This window comes from Vulpes lagopus, chromosome 12 (genome assembly GCF_018345385.1).
Source record: "Vulpes lagopus strain Blue_001 chromosome 12, ASM1834538v1, whole genome shotgun sequence".
In the NCBI taxonomy this organism is placed as follows: Eukaryota; Metazoa; Chordata; class Mammalia; order Carnivora; family Canidae; genus Vulpes; species Vulpes lagopus.
This window is the reverse complement of record NC_054835.1, coordinates 8,596,215-8,615,997: the sequence shown is the minus strand read 5'-3', so window position 1 is coordinate 8,615,997 and position 19,783 is coordinate 8,596,215. Positions and strand designations below refer to the sequence as shown.

Below are 19,783 nucleotides of genomic sequence, written 5' to 3'. Positions count from 1 at the left end.
TGGTTCCTGGTTTCCATGCTGAACACAGAGCTTAGTTTTAAAAAGAAAAAAATTTTTTAAAAAAGAAAACGAAAAAGAAAAAAAAAAACATAAGCACCAACATTTGCTCTATCTTTAAACGCGTCTCAGAGCTGCTGGGCCATGGGTTGCTGGGTGGCCCCTGGAGTCCAGAGTGAAGAATGCGGTGGCTGCTGGTGGACTCAGGGTGCCACCTGGAGGCAGAACAGCTGGGGTCCTCTGGTGCAATGACAAGCTGGAGCCTGGGAGTCCACGGAGAGTCTGGGGCACTGGGCCAGCAGGGTGTGCTTGCTTCACTTTCACAGGAAGGAGCCACGACCCGGGCACTCGACCCTGCCGGACCCACCCCTCACCCTGACCCAAGGTTCCACAGATCTGCCTCTGACCCAGGACCTCTCCTCAGCCGCTGCCAGTCTCGCCGACAGGTAATCATCTCTCATACGGAGGCATTCAAGCAAAACTCATCACATTCTCCATCCCCGGAGGGCATTGCCAGTCCCTGTAAAGCTGCCCTTCCTCTGGGCAAAGCCTCCGGGGACAGAGCTTCACCCAGAACCCCTTGCAAGCAGGACACGGAGATTCTGCCTTGAACTGCAGGCCAATAGGGCCAAGTTTCATCTCACCTGACATGCATGTCCATGGCCAAAGTGTCATTCGATTTTGGCTGGGGAAGCGAGTAGCCCTTGCTCTGCAGTGCCATGTAACCCTCGGGGCTCCACACGGGGGCTGGGTCGAGGGTGGCCACTTTTCTTTCTTGCAGTGAGGGCACACAGTTCTGGTCCTCAGAGCGACAGCCAGTCCCACTGAGGGAATCCTGGGGCATCAGCGGCTTCATCAATCCTGAAGAAGGCAGAGGCAAAGAACTTGTCTGTATCAGCTCATTCAGAGAGCCATGCTCCAATCTCAGGGACAACCAGAGGCTCAGAGGAGACAATGGTTACCCTGTCATGTGGACACAACACCTCACCTGCTCACCATCACTGGGCTCACCAAGTTCTCGGACCTCAGAACCTCTGAAAGCACACATGCATGCAATATGAGGTGTCCAAAAGACCCGTTCTAAGGCCTGGCCCACCTGAGGTCCTGGGTTCAGAGCTCCGTGTTGAAGAATCCAGCAAACTGGCAAATGGAAACTGGAAATAAACTAACTGGAGAGCCCCTCCTGTCAGCAGAAGGCGTAGAAGGGCCAATTCATCAGCCACAAAGGTCTGTGTGCAAGCACAGACGCCTTAAGTCTCCTGCATACATACATGTGAGGAAGAGGAGCTGCAACCCAGAGTGCTTGTGTGGACAAAGGGCTGGTGTCTGCCTGCTTAAAAACTCAAGCAAGAAAACTTGAGAAGGGATTTTGGTTTCAGTTCCTTTTTTATTTTAAGATTTTATTTTTTAGTTCTCTCTACACTCTACGTGGGGCTCAAACCCACAACCCCAAGATTAAGAGTCAGATACTCCACCGAACAAGCCAGCCAGGTGCCCCAGTTCCTTCTACTTCTAGCCCCATGATTGACTGCAATACTCCACAGTTTTGTACAATGAATGAGAGCAGAGAAACCCACATATGACAACAAACTGTTAACTGGCCTGAGGTGATTAAGAGACAGACAACAGGGTGCCTGGGTGGCTCCGTCAGTTGAGTATCCAACTGACTCTTGGTTTCAGCTTAGGTCATGATCTCAGGGTCATGGGATGGAGCTCTCCATCGTGCTCCATGCTTAGAGGAGAGCCTGCTTGAAATTCTCTCTCTCCCTCTGCCCCTCCCCCTGCCTCAAACAAATAAATCTTTAAAGGGGGAGACATACACTTCACCCCACCAGATATAAGCTGGATGGGGAAAGTGTGGTCCCATGGCCTCTCTGTCCATATTGATCAAGTGGGGGAGGGTAGAGGGGGAGGCAGTGCAGAAATTAAAAGTCTCATCGGGCCTAAGTCCTTGGAGAAAAGATATGATTTTTCAGATACTCTGTTCACAAAGCTTATTAGCAGTCATGCACTTTGTTGTGCCCATCTTTTAGCCATAAAATGGTTCTAAATTAAGCCAGTGGGTTTAAAGCTTTCTTGTAGGTATGGAGTGCCCTGTTCAAATGCCATTCCATTGATACAGGAATCCAACATATAGTGTGAGTCAAGTGGTAGAGACCCTCTCTGAACTCTAAAATTACATACCACAAATTAAATACTGATTATGAGGTACACTAAAGCACTTGATACTGTACATCGGCTTATTTTTGGCAATGTGGCAGCTCTCACTACCTGAAAAACCCTGCTACCACAAAGACTCTCTGCCACAAAAATGCTGGGCAGAATGTGTCAAACATTTCACCTGTAGGGACACCTGGGTGGCTCAGTGATTGAGTGTCTGCCTCTGGCTCAGGGTGTGATCCCAGGGTTCTGGGGTCGAGTCCCACATCGGGCTCCCTGCAGGAAGCCTGCATCTCCCTCTGCCTAGGTCTCTGCCTCTCTGTGTCTCTCATGAATAAATAAATAAAAATCTTAAAAAAAAAATTCACCTGTAGAGGTTCCCAAGAAAACGGGAAACCCCCAGGGGTTTGAAACCACAGCCCCAGGCCAGTGCCACAAGCTAGTGCCTCCTGGACAGGAGGAGGGAAACACACTTGTCAGTCCCAGCAACTATGGGCTTCTTCAACACAGGACAGCACAGGGGATGGCGTTTTTCTGGGTAAGGCAGAGAGCTATAACTGGGACGCTGCTCAAGATGGAGACTCTCAAAGGGTAAGGGCCTCAATTACAAGGCAGATTTAAAAATACATGCTCTTTAGTATACAGGAACAACTAAGTTTGTGTCTTGGCCTGGGCCAGTTAGGGAAAGACAATTTGCTGTTAGGCTGTGTAGGCTTTCTTGCAGTCTAGCAGGAGGAAGGTTCAGATTTATACCCCTACAGTGGTTCAGAAATTTCCTAAGTTAGAGTAACAGGTGGTTCTAGGCTGGAAGGAGAAGATATAAAACCATCCTGGAGGAACTGACTCTCCATTCAAGCCATACTGGATTCCCACAATAAATAAAGTTCTATGAAGATGAACTCACAATCCAAAATTACCAGCAATGTGGGAAGCAGCCCACCATGAGCCCACAGCAGGCCACAGGGTTATATGCCTCCCTAAGAACTTCAGATAACAGAATAATAAACATGGAAATTATGTTTTAAATTATAAAAGCACAAAAACTAATTGAGAATTTAAAAAAAATATGCATACACAAAAAATAGATTTGATTTGATTTTGGCTCAGGTTATGATCTCAAGGTCCTGGGATCAAGTCTTACATTGGGCTCCATGCTCAGAGAGGAGTCCACCTGAAGACTCTCTCTCTCCCTCTACCCTTTCCCACTCACCCATGCACTCTCTCTCTAAAATAAGTTAAGTAAATCTTTTTAAAAATGAAGATTTGAGAAAAAAAATTCCAGTAATAAAAATATAGTCACTGAAATTAAAAACTCACCGGACAATAAGAAAAAAAAAAAGTAGACTGGACATAGCTGGAGAGAAAATTGACACAACACATTGAGACAGAACCGCAAGAGGCCAAAGAAAAAGAGATCTTAAAAACAGCCAGAGAGAACCAGGGCCCAGCAGAAAGGCTCCCACAAAGAAGGGTGGCAAGAAGGTGTTCTGCCGTCAACAAGGTAGTAACCAGAGAATATACCATCAACATTCACCAGTGCATCCATGGAGTGGATTTCAAGAAGCACGCCCCTCAGGCACTCAAAGAGATCCAGAAATCTGCCATGAAGGAGATGGAAACTCCAGATGTGCACAGTGACACCAAGCTCAACACAGCTGTCTGGGCCAAAGGAGTTAAGGAATGTTCCATATTGTATCTGTGTGTGGTTATCCAGAAAATATAATGAGGATAAAGATTCACCAAACAAGCTCTAGACATTGGTTATCTATGTACCTGTCACCACTTTCAAATATCTACAGTTAATGTGAATGACAACTAATCGCTAATTATCAAAGTATAAAACTGCAAAAAAAAAAAAAAAAAAGGCAGCAACCAGAGAGAAAACAGAGCAGGTTACACAGACATGAATCACTCAGCACAACAGGAGCCAAAAGAAAAATGAAATACAAAAAAAAAAAAAAAAGAAAAGAAAAAGAAAAAAGAAAAGCAAAATAAATACCATCTTCTTGGTCCTGAAAGAAAGAATTGCCAACCTAGAATTCTATACCCAGCTAGAGAAAGGGGGTCATAAAGACTTTTTCAGGCAAAGAAAACCTACTGCCAAAAACATTTCCTGAAGAACTCAACAGAATGTACTTCATGAAGCATGTCACACCCAGATGGAAGGAAAATGCAAGAAAGAGAAGGGAGCAGAGAAACCAGTAGACAGAAGCAAATCTGAACAAGCACAGGTTGGACGAAACAACAAAAACAATAATGACTAATTTGGTAGGCATAAAAACAAGGAAGTAAGATTCCAGGGAACAAGAGAAAGATAGTACCGATGACGTCATCAGAGCTCAGGTTAGGGATGAGGATGCTGACGGGCCACGGCAAGTCAGCGGTGCAGGTGAGAATGTAGCTAACACGGGACAAACAGAACGCAGAGCACAACAACATAAAGAAGAGGAAAATTTGATACAAAAGAAAGGAAGAAAAAGAAATGCACAGAAAGGCAAGACAAACAGGAAAGCATAAAATAGGAGAGTAGGAAACCCAATGTACTAATCCCCAAGATCTAATGTGAGGCACTTTGGCAATTAAAGTCAGAGATTTTCAGAGTGGCTAAAACCATACGTACCTTTTTTGGACAAGGACCGATTCCCCCCAAGAAAGGGCTCAGAGAGGCTGACAGGAACAAGATGGAAAAAAGATTCCAAATAAGCACTTGTCAAAAGAAAACCAGAACGATGACATGAAGATTAGACAGAGTGGACATCAGAGGAAGGAAACACAGTAAGGATGGTGGGGTGTACATGACGACAAGGAGAATGAGATGTGTCATGCCACACCTGTCTGCTTCCAGACAGAGAGAGCAAAACCTGACAGGCTCAGGAACTGGACAGATCTGCGGCCACACCAGGAGACTTTCACACATCGCTCGTGGCGGGATAGATGCATGCCACACCACACAGTCAGCATGTTCCGTGTCGTGGGCCACATCCAATTGGAGGATAGTATTCTTTTCAAGCAAACCCAGAATGTTAAAAAAGAGATCATGTCAGAGCCTAAAAGAAAATCTCAACAAATACCAAGCAACCTAGATCAGGAGCTGGCTGGCACCGGGAAGCCCTTGGGTGAAACCTGACCTGCCACCTGTTCTTTAAAAATAAAGGTTTACTCGAAAGCAACCAGACTTGTTCAATTACTATCGTCCTTGGTCATTTTTGTTCTACAGCAACAAAATGGAGTAGCTGCTCAAAGCCTAAAATATTTACTATCTGGAATTTATAGAAAAGTTTCCTGATCCCCGTGTCTGTATCGTGCAGACAATGTCACCTGATCACCAAGAAATTATATTAGAAATTAACACCATAAGGATAATCTTAAATTTCTAAATATTTGGCAAATTTACAACATACCCTTAAAAATCATCAACCAAAGAAAGGTAACAAATCAAAACCAGACTAACATTTAAAACTGCACAATAAAAATGCTGGACCTATAGTTCAGGTAATACTTAAATACAACAAAAGGTCAAAAATTAATGAGCTAAGTATTCAACACAATTATTTAATTTTTTTTTAAATTTTTTATTTATTTATGATAGTCACAGAGAGAGAGAGAGAGAGGCAGAGACACAGGCGGAGGGAGAAGCAGGCTCCATGCACCAGGAGCCTGATGTGGGATTCGATCCCGGGTCTCCAGGATCGCGCCCTGGGCCAAAGGCAGGCGCCAAACCGCTGCGCCACCCAGGGATCCCATCAACACAATTATTTAAAAAGAACAGAGACATTTCAAAGGAATTAATGAGGAAAAGAACAGAAAGTAATGAAATAAAAGTCCAATAAAACAAAGGAATTAAGAAATCCAAAAACTGCTAATTTGTTCATTTTTTTTATTTTTCAAATGTTGCTTTTTAAAAATGGCATTACACAAACCTTGGGAAGGACAAATCAAGGTCAAAAAGAAAGAGAGAAGGCACAAAGAACAATAAGAATGGAAAGAGAAAAAAAAAAGGAGAATGGAAAGAGATAAAACTTCAATAACAAAAAAAAGATGGACAAAACAACACAGCAGGAACATCAGAACTAATTAAAACAACGTATAATGCATGACCAGAAGGACTCTTCGCCGAGATTCTGTGTGAATATACTACAACCATATCATCCCCACTTTGCAAACAACAAAGTTAAAATTCAGACTGAACCTGTGAGTTACAGAAGAGGCCATATTAGAAGCCAGGTGGGTCTGATTCCTGAAGCAACACCGTTCCCCCACACCATCCTGGACTCTACTGGCATGGCCCACGGGAGCATGCTTACCTGAGGGATGGAGGGCAGAGGGGTAGAAATCCACCGGGGCGCGAGTGGGTGGGATTCGTGGGTCCATGTAGGAAGGCATCATCATCCACCTGGGATCGAAACCCAGCATCTGGGGATGGTGAGGGTAGAAGGTGCGCTGTGGGTGGGAAGGTGGAGGGTATACCGGCTGCCAGTGCTGCATTTTGTACAGCTGCTCCTGACCGGGGAAAGGTATCAGGTTAGACGGGTGCCCCAAGGCAGAGACCATGCCTGTGTGTGTATTCACGGGCAAACACACACCCATGTACATACAGCACACATATGCATGCTCACTCACACGCACATACCCACTCCCCTACGCACCCCCCACAGCACACAGTCACATCAAGCCCGGGCTTCAGGAGTCTCTGATGGTTCCCCACAGCTCTCCGTGGAATAACCCGAATCCCACTAGGCCCCATATGAGCTGCCCTACCTGCCACTAGCTTCACTGCACATGACTGCCTGGCTTTCTGTGCCATGTGGCTGCCTGCCTCGTGGGGCCCCGGTAACACACTGGGCCCTCCACCTAAAAGGCTCCTGCTCCCTCCCATCCTGGCTCACACCCCTGCTCTTCCTTCAGCTTAAAACACCATTCTTCTGGGCATCCCGCTGTAAGACCCCGGACAGGATCAGGCTGCTGTCCTCTCCTCTGCAACACTGGTGCTTCTCTGTAGCACTAACAGTAGGTTATTATTTTATGTTTCTGATTTCCCTTAACAAAACTGTAAGAGACTACAGGCCAAGTTCACTCTAGTATCTACCCATGCCTCCTACCACCAATCATGGCACATAGAAAAAAATCACTGCACAAATGAGTATCAGCAAAACATTCAAAATCAAGGTCCTAGATCTAGTGACAGTTCACTTCCAGCCCTAACCCCATCTCCACCAGCGACCTCCAGGGCTGCCCTCACAAGTGCACCCAGAATCAGCATTCCAGCAGGACTCAGGTGCAGTCAAGACAAGAAGAGCTGCCCGGCCATGTCTTCCCAATCTGCAAACAAGAATGCCTGCCTGGCCTGCATTCTCCGGACAGCTCTGCGGGCACTCACTAGCACTCAATAAACACAGCTCTCGGCAGCAGGCCTCCACCCAGAGCTCCTCCTCTGTCTGGACCCCAGGCCCCTAGGGAACCGGACCAGACAGTCTGTCTGCCAGCCTCCTTCAGCTGCCCTGGTGCTTTCAGACTCCTTTCTATTCTTAAGGTAGGACTTACCCATCCCCACCCCCCACCCCCCAGAAGTGTTACGTAGAGCAACTCTTACTGCTGCATCTGGCTGGAGTCACCCCAGAGACCTTCCTGATCAGTAATTCTCCACCAAGCCTGTGTGTAACTGTACAACACTGGTTCACACGACTACACTGTCAAAAGCACAACGTCACCTCCCATTTATAGCTCAGGACCTGGTGAGCTTCTGAAGTATCTCACAGGGGCCCAGGGAAAGGAAGATCTGAGGTGAAGGTATTAAATGCAACTAGAAGAGATTCTGGAGAATCAGTTGAAGAGCCTGATTTGTCTCCCTAAGGCACACGTGTTCTGAACCACGCTGGCTTATTCTTAACATTGACTTACTGCACATCCAGCTGCTAAGCTATGTCACATCCATGTTTCATCTGTTTCCCACCAAAGTGCAATGCACATCAGTAATCTTCTGTTCCTCCGCGTATCACTCCTCATCAACAAGTGCTCCAGCCAGACCACAAGAGATTGGTATGATGACAACCATCACCCAGGCCATCCTTCCTGGGGCAGACAAGATTGCTTCTACGATTTATGAAACCCTAATAAAGAGAATACTGCTAACACCGATAAGCCAGGCTGTAGGTGCCATAAAAGCCTCTCTGCCGTACTAAGGCAGGGATTCATTCCTCTTGGCCCATCCAAGGCCACACTTGACTAGAGAAGTTGCAAGATCAGGATGCGAATCAGTTCAACTCAACACCTACAAACCTACGTCCTTAACCAAATGCTAGCACACCTGTCTGACAGCTTTCCAAGCCCTCTGGGCCTCCTTACTCCCTGGGAGGGTCCCACGATGGACAACACTGGTCTAAGGAGAGGCCACAGTGAACTGTTCTGAATGAAAAAAACAGTCTTCGGCAAAACTACACTGAGTGCGCACACCACTAACACTTCCTTTCCAACTTCAGACAAAGCCAATAAGCTACTAACAACGGTTTTATTTATTCACAGGAGAAACCACTTGGAAAAATAACATATGGCCAGGGCTGATCTTCTAAGGCTATATGTTTTTGGTGCAGCTCCTGACACCCCTGCCGGGGATGGGGCTAGAGGAGGGTAGATTTCTGTTGGCTGTTTTCACTGAAGGGGAAGGAGACATCCACTTAGCAGGCAGATCTGTGTACAGTGACCCTGTTTACCTGCTGCTGCTGCTGCTGCTGCTGCTGGCGCTGGAATCTGGGAGGAAGTGACTTCTGGTACTTGCTGAACTCCTGTGCAGGGGACCCAGCCTCCCTGGCTCCCTCCTCACTGCTGCCACTCTGGGCCACAACTGGAGGAACCATGGGGGCTTCTTCCAAAAACGTGTTGGTGGCTCCCTGGGCAGAGAATTCAGGAGAGCCTGGAGAACAAATAACCAGAAAAATGGCTGCAGTGAGCTCACTGAAGCTGGGCTGGCCAAATGTTTACAGCAAATGGTTGCTCTTATTGGCATGGACATTCCACTGCTGGACGATTCACAGCCCTGAACCTTGGCACTGGGCTAACCACCCCGCATGCATGAGCTCACAGACTCCCCATGATGCCATCCCTTTGGAGGCAAAAAAGCTAAGGGTCGAAAGGTCAGGTGAACTGCCAGAGGTCACACAGTCAGTGATGCAGCTGGGATTTGGTTCCAGGCAAGAGAGGCTTTATTGAAAAGGACTCCGATAAACCAGAGCAGCCACCAGCTCAGCAACAGCCCACATCCATCAACTGAGCAGCAGGAGTCCTATCCAAAGGCTGTGTGGCCCAGCAAGTCATGGGCCTCTCCTCGCCTGCTTCCTCATCAGTAAAGGGAGGAGAGCAATGCTGTTTACCCCACAGGCCTTTGTGAGAATTAAGTGAGATAATCCATGCAAAGCACTTAAAACACTGCCTGATCGGTAGCTAGCACCCAACACAATCTCCCATCTTGGTTCTCTCTGAATTTCCTTCTTTCTTGCCCCTGTCTCAGCTTTGCTTTTTTTTTGGGGGGGGGGGGCGGTCCCCAGCTTTACTGAAGTATAACTGACATCTGCATTCTTAATTCTCCTGCAGGGGATGATGGAACCCCAATGCAAAGCCTCAGGGACCCAGAGGAACACTGCAGAAGCACAGGACAGGCACAAATGCAGCACCCAGGCCCACCCCAAGCACCAGTCTCAACTGACCAGGCTCACACCAAAGCACCCGCTTCCTGGCCTCTCTCCACCGCCCCATCTCAGCAAGTACAGAGGCTGGGCACAGGCTGTGCTAAGACTTCTGTTCCTGGCCAGAAGGGGGCTGAGGACCAGCGGGTCAGGAACGAGACTCATCTAAGAAGCTTTCAGGGACTGAACTTTTTATCAGATCCTTCCCTCCTAAAGAGTTGTTTTTAGTTCATTTAAGAATATCACAAAGAACAAAGTCGGTGGTACTCTTGAAAACTGCTGCAAGAGCTACTCTCCGCCACACAATGCTGTTCAATGTCTCTTAGGGAGCCGTGTGATCCATCCTTTGCAGAATTAACACCAGGAAGAATGTACTCTAACAAGCAGGCGGGCTTCTCTCAATGTCACAAAGGCACATTCTTCCTGATTTTCTTAAATGAACTGAAAGGACCCTGTGCTTGTATTAAAGCCCTCCAGCACCCGCATCTTTGGTTGAGCAGTGGCAGAAAGAGAACAGTGATGAGGGTAATGGGGACAACGTTGGTTATCAAGCATGCTTTCCGTATCTAGAAGCTGTGCCAAGCACTTTCTGTACTTTCTGTCCCGTGGCCCCTCAGTGTGCAGGCAGGTACATACTATTTCCATCCTGTTTTACCGATGAGGAAACAAGCGCCAGGGAGGCGAAATGTGTAGCCTCCCACCTTCAGAAGCTGCAACAGGATGTGAGCCCAAGGCCAGAACTCAACGACCAGAGCTTCCCAGCATCCCCTGCTGTTCGCCACAGCTTGTGCTAGGAAGCCAGGAAGATGCAAACAACAGAGCACCGCCAACAGCCCAGGGTGTCCGGTTCACAGAACAAGGGCCCAGCACTTACCTTTGCGCACAGCAGGGCCATTCTCCTGTGGGGGCAGCTTCTCGGTGCCTGGAGATCGAGGTACTTCCTTCTCTGCGGGCTTCTGGGCCTCGCCCGCCTTCTGAGCCTGCTTACACTTCTGGTCCAGCTGCTTGAGCTTGGCGGCACAGGCAGCCAGCCTCTCTTCGCGGGCTCGGCGCTCCTCCTCCTCCCGGCGTTTTCGGGCTCGCTCCACAGCCTCCGACATCTCTGACTGCACAAATTTCTGCCGTGGGGGTGGCTTGTCCTCTTTGTCCTCAACAGACTGTTGCCGGAACATGCTGCCCATCGAGGACTTCTGCCAAGAGAATAAAGTCAGATGAAACAATGGGCCCCAAGTCCAGGAGATGGGCTACCCCACCATCAGTTCTCATTCCCAAGACCCCTGAGCTTCTTCAAGAGGCAGCAGTCACGTGTTCGGTGGACCTGGGTTTCAATCCTGCTTGGTCTTTTACTAATCTGCAGTGACGTCTAGGCAAGTGCCAACGTCCTAAACCTTAACTCCCCATGTGTAAGCTGGGGATAAAGGAGGCCCCTTGGGACAGTGGATGTGCAACAAAGAACATGCTCCACACCTCAATCAAGACAGCAAACAGTGCCTGGACATTCTGGCTACTGCTAACACGCACACAAGATTAGGGCCTCCACGGCCAGCAGCCAGGAGCAGAGACCCACTTAATTTCTTACTTAAGTTGCAAAACAGCTCTCCTCTTTCTCCCATGAAAATACCAAAACCTCCAGGTATAAAGGGAGCAAGAAATTAAAATTCAGTCAGAGAGATGGCTTCAAAATGACTCTTCATAGAAAACATCTATTTTGGCCACTTCATCTACTCTGGGTCTCTCACTGGTTGCTAATTACTACTGGGAAACCAGTAGGAAGCCCTCTTGATGTTGGGAAGGTTTCTCCCCAACCTGCAAGGAATGGAGTTTCAAGCGGAATACATCACAGCACAGTTGATGGGCAAGTATAAGGGAGCACCAGTCACTGAAAGCGCAATAAGGACCATCCCAAAACAGAGCTTCTCATTCTGGGTGCTAGCGACAGATGTGTACAACGGTCATGAGTCCTCAGACGTAAACAAACAAGATCTGTGCCTTTTCTGGTGCACTCATGAACCCTCCACAAAAGCACCATGTAATACATTCACTGCAGCCAAGGGCTTTTCTCCTGAAAGTTAACTTCTTATAATCCAGGGACAATAAGGACAATCAGAGAAGATTAGGAACTTCTAACTTGGAAGCATGATAGTACTTTCACACAAGGTAACTGGGGCCAAAGCACATACTTTCCTTTCCTGTTGCCCGGGACTAGGCCTGTCCACACTCTGCAGCACATGCATGGTAGCATGTCGCCATCACTATCATCTACCTCACTCCCCAGTGCTCCTAGAAATGAAAGGACAGAATCAAAGGGTACATGGATCGCCCCCGCAAGACTTCTGAGGTGCCTTTCTGAAGTGCCTCAATATTAGCTGTCATTTAAAGACCCAGTCCTCTGCAAAATATTGGAACTTTTTAGAAATCTGAATGCATAAAATTATACACGTTTTTTTTCTTTGTTGATTCACCTAATTCACATTGTTGTTTATGAGAAGGTCAAAGTGAAACCTCCTTGGAATACTGAACGACTCCAACACAGGAAGGAAATTTGGATTAATTACAGGGTAATTTCCAAGAATAGCTGTCAATTTTGTTTTCCCTGTACCTAGCACAGTGCCTGGCACACAATAGGTGCTCAATAAAAAAAAAAAAAAAAAAAGGACTAAAGATAAAGACATTTTCATTTTATAAGATGTGGAACCAGAGTCCCTTAAATGGCAAAATGCATTAAAAATGGCAATTCCTGATCCTGGGGACCACGGATCGAGTCCCATGTTGAGCTCCCTGCATGGAGCCTGCTTCTCCCTCTGCCTGTGTCTCTGCCTCTCTCTCTCTCTCTCTCTCTCTCTCTCTCTCTCTCTCTCAATCTGTGTCTCTCATGAATAAATAAATCTTTTTAAAAAGTGGCAATTCTGTTATTGTTGTTCTGCCAAATGTATTTAAGTTAATGCCTTTCTCAGACCTAACTCTGTGCCTCCCGAACAATCAGTCTCAAAGTCATGAAGTCTGGAACAATAAGGCAGGTATCTGGCACCAAACAGTCTTGGTGGTTCAGAGCAGGTGGTCAGAACGCAGGCAGGGAAAAGAGGGTGTCCATGTGGAGATGTGACTAGTGTGGGAGTTAGAGCCTAACCAAGCATGGTGAGAATTCAATTCATTAGGAGAGGTGGCCCAGCAGGGAGATTCAGGGTATCCACGTGGGGCTGGGACTGGGTTGGGGGACACCGACAGCTGAGTGGGCGAGGAGGGCATCTGTGCAAGGGAGAGAGGATGGGTACAAAAATGGGAGACTGGTCACACACAGGGGGACTGATCAAGTAAGTGTGAATACTAGGGACAATGGGAAAGTGGAATTATAGATACAGAAGGGGAGAGAACCAAGTTGGATTGTGTGGAACCAGAGGTATCACTGTGAAGTCATGGTTCTCCATACAGATATAGAAATAATAAAGATGTTGGGATCCCTGGGTGGCTCAGTGGTTTAGCGGCTTGCCGTTGGCCCAGGGCGTGATCCTAGAGTCCTGGGATCGAGTCCCACATAGGGCTCCCTGCATGGAGCCTGCTTCTCCCTCTGCCTGTGTCTCTGTCTCTCTCCCTGTGTGTGTGTCTCTCATGAATAAATGAGTGAAATCTTTAAAAAAGAAATAATAAAGATGTAAACATGTATATATGTGTACACATATGCATATCTGTATATACATATACACATTTCCTCACCCTGTCCACCAAGATGGCCTAGGAACAATAACACCCCAAAAGCAGTGAGCATTCCCCCTAGGACTCACATATTGGTTTCTAAATATCATAAGGGCTGATCCTTGATCAAGGCAAGGACAAGACAAAATGACCTTGGAAAAGCTTGTCCCGGGGCACCTGGCTGGTTCAGATGGTAGACCAATCATTTGACTCTTGATCTTGGGGTTGTGAGTTTAAGCCCCACATTGGATGTAGAGATTACTTTTTAAAAAGATTGGAATTAAAAAAAAGAAAAAATAAAAAAAGCTTGTCCAATCAGAAAGCAAGGAAACTGCTCAATAACGAGTGGGACAGGAGGACAGATGCCAGCTTAGAGAGGTTCCTGCGAGCCAAATAAAAAATACCTGCAGCTCCAAAACAACGAAAAGAACAGATTATAACCCACTGATAAAAGTAAGTAAACTCAAAGTTCAATGAGAAACAGGACAGTCATAGTCTCAAAGTATCTCCACACAATTTCTTATCAGTTACAAACGTGAAAGAGAGAAACTCCATAGAGTGAAATTGGGTGGACATGAAAACCTTAGTCAAGAGATCAGAGTGAAGGTTGTCAGAGCATGGACAGAGTGGAATTTCCTGTCACCTGGTGGGGCACAAGCAAAAGAATCAATGTCATCTCTGAGACATTCTAGCCAAAAATGGAAACCTTGAACCCAGTCATGAGGAAGCACCAGATAAAACCAACTTGAGGTGCCTTCCACAAAATAACTGGCTTACAATCTCCACAAATGTCAAAGTCATGAAAGTTAAGGAAGGCTGGGGGACTATTCCAGAGTGAAGGCAGCGTGTGATTCTGAACTGGATTCTTCTACACAAAGGACACTGATGGGACAAATGGTACAAGTTGGATGGGGTCTGAGAATCAGATGGCACTGATGTATATCAATGCTAATTTCCTGGTTTTGACCATGGTTATCTAGGAGGCAGAAAATAAATACAAGTGTTCTGTGGTGACAGGGCCTGACCGGGCTGGCAACTTACTCTACAAATGGTTCAGAGAAAAATATTCTTTGTATTATGCTTCTAACATTTCTGTAAGTTTGTGACTATTTCCAAATTTTAAAAGAAAATTTTCAATGAAAAATCAAGAGAAAGAAATGTCCACCTAGGACTTTTCAGAAACCTAGCCACTGAACTCAGTGAAGTACAAATGCATAGGACAGACAACCAGATGACCTGTTGTACTGCTGTCTCAGAATTCTAGTGAGATGAATTTGAAAAGAGCATGTGTTCGTGTGCGTGTGTCCCCAGTTCCCAGCTAACAACAGGCACAGAACCCCTCCAGTGACTGTGGTACCTGGTAGTCAGGGCCGGATGTCCAGCTGTGAAGCTTCCTGGAAGGTGGTTGAGGTTCTGGCACTTTCCGGACGACACGGGTCACACCCACTGTTTCGCCCCAGTCCTTTCCTTCCTCTTGGGAACGTTTGGCATCAGCACTGTCTGCAGAGCTCATTGACAACTGCCGCTGCCGTCTGGGGTCCCAACTGCTCCTGGGACAGACCATAGCAAGGATGAGTTTTCCTAGTCAGCCCAAGCGTGGTTTGGTCTTACCCATCAGAGGGCCTAAGGAATTGGGGGAAGCCAGCCTTCCATACACCAGTGTCCTTCCCTGGAATAGATCTACCCCACTGTGTGTGAGAGGACAGACCCAGAACACCGAAATCCAGCACCAACATTTACCAAGTCACTCTTACACACAAAGCTACAGGTGGGGCATTCCAAAGCCATTACTTGGTTTATGGGAAAATAAGTCCTTACTCTCCCATTTTAAAGGGCTGGTAACAGAGTCTCATAAAGGTTGGGGAGTGGTCTTCCCAAGAAGAGTGAACAGATCTGAACCCAGAATCCCAGATGAAGGTCTTTCTCCTTAGAATATGGCTCCTTCCCTGCGCTTTGCATAAACGAGGTATTCAATCAATTTTCCTCCAAATAGCAAAAGACAGCTCACTAAATGATGCCATAATACAGAGAGCAAGAGGAGGAAGCCAAGCAGATGCAGTATGATAAAGGGGAGAAGGGGTTCCAAACAGAGGCTGGAAGGGAGTGGAGATCTGTGCAGTGCTCACCTTTACATGCTGCAGGAGCAACCAAGGCACAAGGACAAAATGTGTATGCAGTGACCAAGCACATCTTTTGTGTAAAAAGAGCCCCAGACACACATCAAGGAGTTCAGAGAACAGCAGGGAGTCAGGTGTCGTGAGTATGTATGTGTGTGCATGTCTCCATGTGCACACATGTAGGGAGGGTAGAGGGAAGATGAGGCTGGTAAGGTGGCTTAGATCACAGCAGGGCAGCAACCACTCTTGACTCCTGATACCACTTTGAGGGGCGCCAAGACCACACAAGGCTCCTGACCCACCAGGAAAGATGACTAAGGCACAATGTGGAGAGAGAACACAAACCGGCTAGCCTCTGAATAGTCCAGAAAAGAAAGGATGTGGTCCCAATGGCCCAGAGACAATGAACAGGAAGGGACAGGGTCCAGGGGAGTGTCGGGAACCCATCATGGACAGGGAGACAAAGAAGATGTAAGGAAGACCCGGGAGCCTGGAGCAAGAGACTCATAATCAACCCAAAGAACCCCCAGAAAAGTGTAGGTTCAGGGAGGTAATGCTTTAGGGACTCTCAATTTGAGATATCCTTGGTCACAGCCAGCAGTAAAACTGTGTCCAAATCCACTCTTAACTCGTTCAATTGAATACTTCATTCACATTAGCTATAAGAGATAAGGAACAGAGTGTCCTACTGCTTCTCGAGTCTGTAAAATCTTATGTCTTTCCCTTTGATTTAAATTCTTGCTCACCATTTCTTCTGGGCTTAGTGTCCCAAGAACTGACCCACAGATATTTCTCAAGTGCATTCAAAGCTTCAGTTAAAATAAAATAGTATTAAAATAAATTAGAGAAGCTTCAATTAGTTAACTGTGGATAGGAGAAAAAGTAGCAGAAGGTCACTGCCCATTCCTTTTAGAAGGGCTCTGAAGCAACCAACACGGAATACAAAGAAAAAGAGCGGCAGACTCAACTATAGACATTTGGTTATTGACAATAAAGTCGACAAATGGAAACCCATCAAAGCATTAATATCTAAAGGATATAAAACACTAATCACATTTTAAAGCAGATATAATAAGTCTAATAAATAAATATACAAAGGAAATAAGCAACTCCATACAAAGGAAAGCATTCATGTTTGCTAGTATTCAAAAAAATAGGTCAAAAAGCAAATTAAAGCAGCCATAGGTATTATTTTAAAAGTACTAGCCAGAGGCACCGGGGTGGTTCAGTGGGTTAAGCATATGCCTTCGGCTCAGGTCATCATCCCGTCCGGGGATGAAGCCCCAAATCAGGGCTCCCTGCTCAGCAGGGAGTCTGCTTCTCCCTCCCTTGCTTGTGTGTGCTCTCTCTCTCTCAAATAAATAAATGAAATCTTTCCGAAAAAAAAAAAAGCTCTAGTCAGAGAAGTCTGGCTGGCTCAATTGGTAGAGCATGTGACTCTTGATCTCAGGGTTAAGACTCCAAGCCCCACATTAGGGGTTGAGTTTACTTTAAAAATAAATTTTAGGGATCCCTGGGTGGCGCAGCGGTTTGGCGCCTGCCTTTGGCCCAGGGCGCGATCCTGGAGACTCGGGATCGAATCCCACGTCAGGCTCCCAGTGCATGGAGCCTGCTTCTCCCTCTGCCTATGTCTCTGCCTCTCTCTCTCTCTCACTGTGTGCCTATCATAAATAAATAAAATAAAATAAAAAATAAAAATAAAATAAAATAAAATAAAAATAAATTTTAAAAAAAGTACTAGACAATCAATCTATTGCTATTAAGACCAAAAACTAGAGGGACCAAAACTAGAGGGACCAAACTACAATGAAGTATTTTCCAAAGAGCATTATAGGTAAATTAATCCAATGAAATGATCTAAAAAGGGCAGAAAAAAATGAAATGGTTAAGTAAGTTCAGGAAATATGGTATACCCCACTCAGCGCTTCTCCCACATCTCTCAAAGATCCCCCAACATGCTCCAGCACACATACCCTTGGCTCTGGGCAGCCTTGGAGTAAAGCAGTAAGTTGAACCCCATGGTATCCCAAACTTGCCTGGCCAGAGAAACCTTTCTGGGCACCAGATTCATAAGTGATCTGTGGAACAAGTGGTGTCCAAACTCATTCAGGAAAATACTGGCACAGTGGTTAAAACCACTAGGACTCAGCCAGCCAGCCAGCCAGCCAGCCAAGCGTGCCGGGATGTACACTCTGGCTCCAGTCCCACACAGCTGTCCCATCAGCAGCATGGAAACCATATCTGCCCCTATGAGGCTGCTTGTGACCAGGAAATGCACTTGGCGTGGTGACCAGCACAACGGCTGTGCCAATAAGCACTGATGCGTGTGCATCTGGCTACAGTATGAAGGATGGGGGGATCCTTACCACTTAGGCCTGCCATCCTTCCCAACTTCTTCCTCCTCTTCATCATCACTGAACTTCAGTTTCTCTGAGTAGTCCACTTCCTCATGAAGGCCTACAACAGGGAGACCAAGAAAGAGCCAAGTCTCAGCAGTGCTAAGAGCGCCATCCTGGGGATTTCCTCCAGTCAGGGCTTATACTGGCTCAATCGAGGGGGAGGGCAACCTGGCCAACTGCTATCATGACGGACACCACGGATAAGGTGAGGGACAGCTATGGCTTTGGGTGACAGCAAAGCAGCCTGGTCAGATTAACCTTTCCACAGATAACAGGTCTTCAATCTGGACAAAATATCTTACAAATGTAGTAAAAGGTATGGAAGGGTGAACAAAATAGCAGGCAAAACTAGACAGGGATCCAACCAGGCAACAAAGAGACTTGGCCAATGGGATGTATGAGCTGCTGCTGTGCCCTCGGGCACTGCCCAGCCTCAGGGGCTCAGGGGGACAGAAAGTGCCCATCATCGGAGAAGTGGGCACACAAAATGTGGGAGATCCAATCAGGGGAACAGTATTTTGGCCATGAAAATGAACATGAGATGTATCTTGAAAACATGTTCAGTGAGAGAAGTCAGACACAAAAGGTCACACACACTATACTGTGTGCTTCCATTTATATGAAATGTCCAGAATAGGCAAAACCACAGAGAGAGAAAGTAAATTAGTGGTTGCCAGAGGATGTGTGTGGGGGTAGGGGGTAACTGGGAATGCATGCTAATGGTACAGTGCTTCTTTTGTGGGTGATGGAAATATTCTGGAACTAGACAGTGGAAATGGCTGCACAAACTTGTGAATGTACTAAAATTCACTGAATTGTGGACTTTAAAAGAATGGATTTAATGGTATGTGAAATTTGTTCTACAAACCGTATCTTTTAAAAAAGAAAACAGAAAGTCCAATATAATTACAAGGCAGATTTGATGAAAAAGTGTTTCAACCCAACACAATTGGGTTGAAAGGAAAACGATTAAAGAAAAAAAAAAAAAGACACACATGAAAACAGTAACACCAGAGCAATGATTTTAACATGGGACAAAAGAAACTCGCATTTCTAGTGATATAGGACATCTAAAGGATCAATATATGTCAGAAAAATTAGAAATGTGCATATGCCTAATAACAGCTTTGAAACCAATGAAGCAGAAACAGATAAATCCAGTCACAGTGGAGAATTCCATACCTCATTTTCAGTACCTAAGAGAATTAGACAAAAATACAAGTATATAAGATCTGAAGGACACTTCAACCACCTTGACTGTAACTAAATTGATATTTACAGACCATGATGGTCACCTGCAGAATACACTTTCTTTTCAAATGCACTTGAACTATGTCCTGGTCATAAAATAAGTCTCAATAAGTTGAAAAAACTGAAATCATACAGTGTATGCTCTCAGACTATAAAAGAATTAAATTAAAAATCCAGAAAGCGGGGGATCCCTGGGTGGCTCAGCAGTTTAGCGCCTGCCTTCAGCCCAGGGTGTGGTCCTGGGGTCCCAGGATCGAGTCCCACATTGGGCTCCCTGCATGGTGCCTGCTTCTCCCTCTGCCTGTGTCTCTGTCTCTCCCTCTCTGTGTCTCTTATGAATAAATAAATAAAATCTTAAAAAAAAAATCCAGAAAGAAAAAAAAATAATTAAAATGAACAGATAAATAAAATAGAAAACAATCCACCAAAATGGAGAAAATTAAAGCCCCAAACTTCCTCTTAGTAAAGATTAATAAAAAGAGTAAGTTGTTGG

The 19,783-nt window shown here is 46.1% G+C and overlaps 1 protein-coding gene across 10 annotated transcripts in view; it reads right to left on the bottom strand.

Moving 5' to 3' along the window:
* The window catches only part of PRRC2B (proline rich coiled-coil 2B), a 92,888-nt gene that overhangs the window by 24,639 nt on the left and 48,466 nt on the right, over positions 1-19,783 (bottom strand). For 9 of the 10 annotated variants that reach the window (XM_041727194.1, XM_041727188.1, XM_041727190.1 and 6 more), the window contains 6 exons: positions 18,007-18,097; positions 14,881-15,073; positions 10,708-11,023; positions 8,865-9,064; positions 6,462-6,657; positions 642-858 (listed from right to left, as the gene is read on the bottom strand). In XM_041727194.1, the coding sequence (XP_041583128.1) occupies positions 642-858; positions 6,462-6,657; positions 8,865-9,064; positions 10,708-11,023; positions 14,881-15,073; positions 18,007-18,097 (1,213 nt within the window). The remainder of the gene's footprint in view (positions 1-641; positions 859-6,461; positions 6,658-8,864; positions 9,065-10,707; positions 11,024-14,880; positions 15,074-18,006; positions 18,098-19,783) is intronic. The other variant, XM_041727192.1, reaches the window with a different exon arrangement.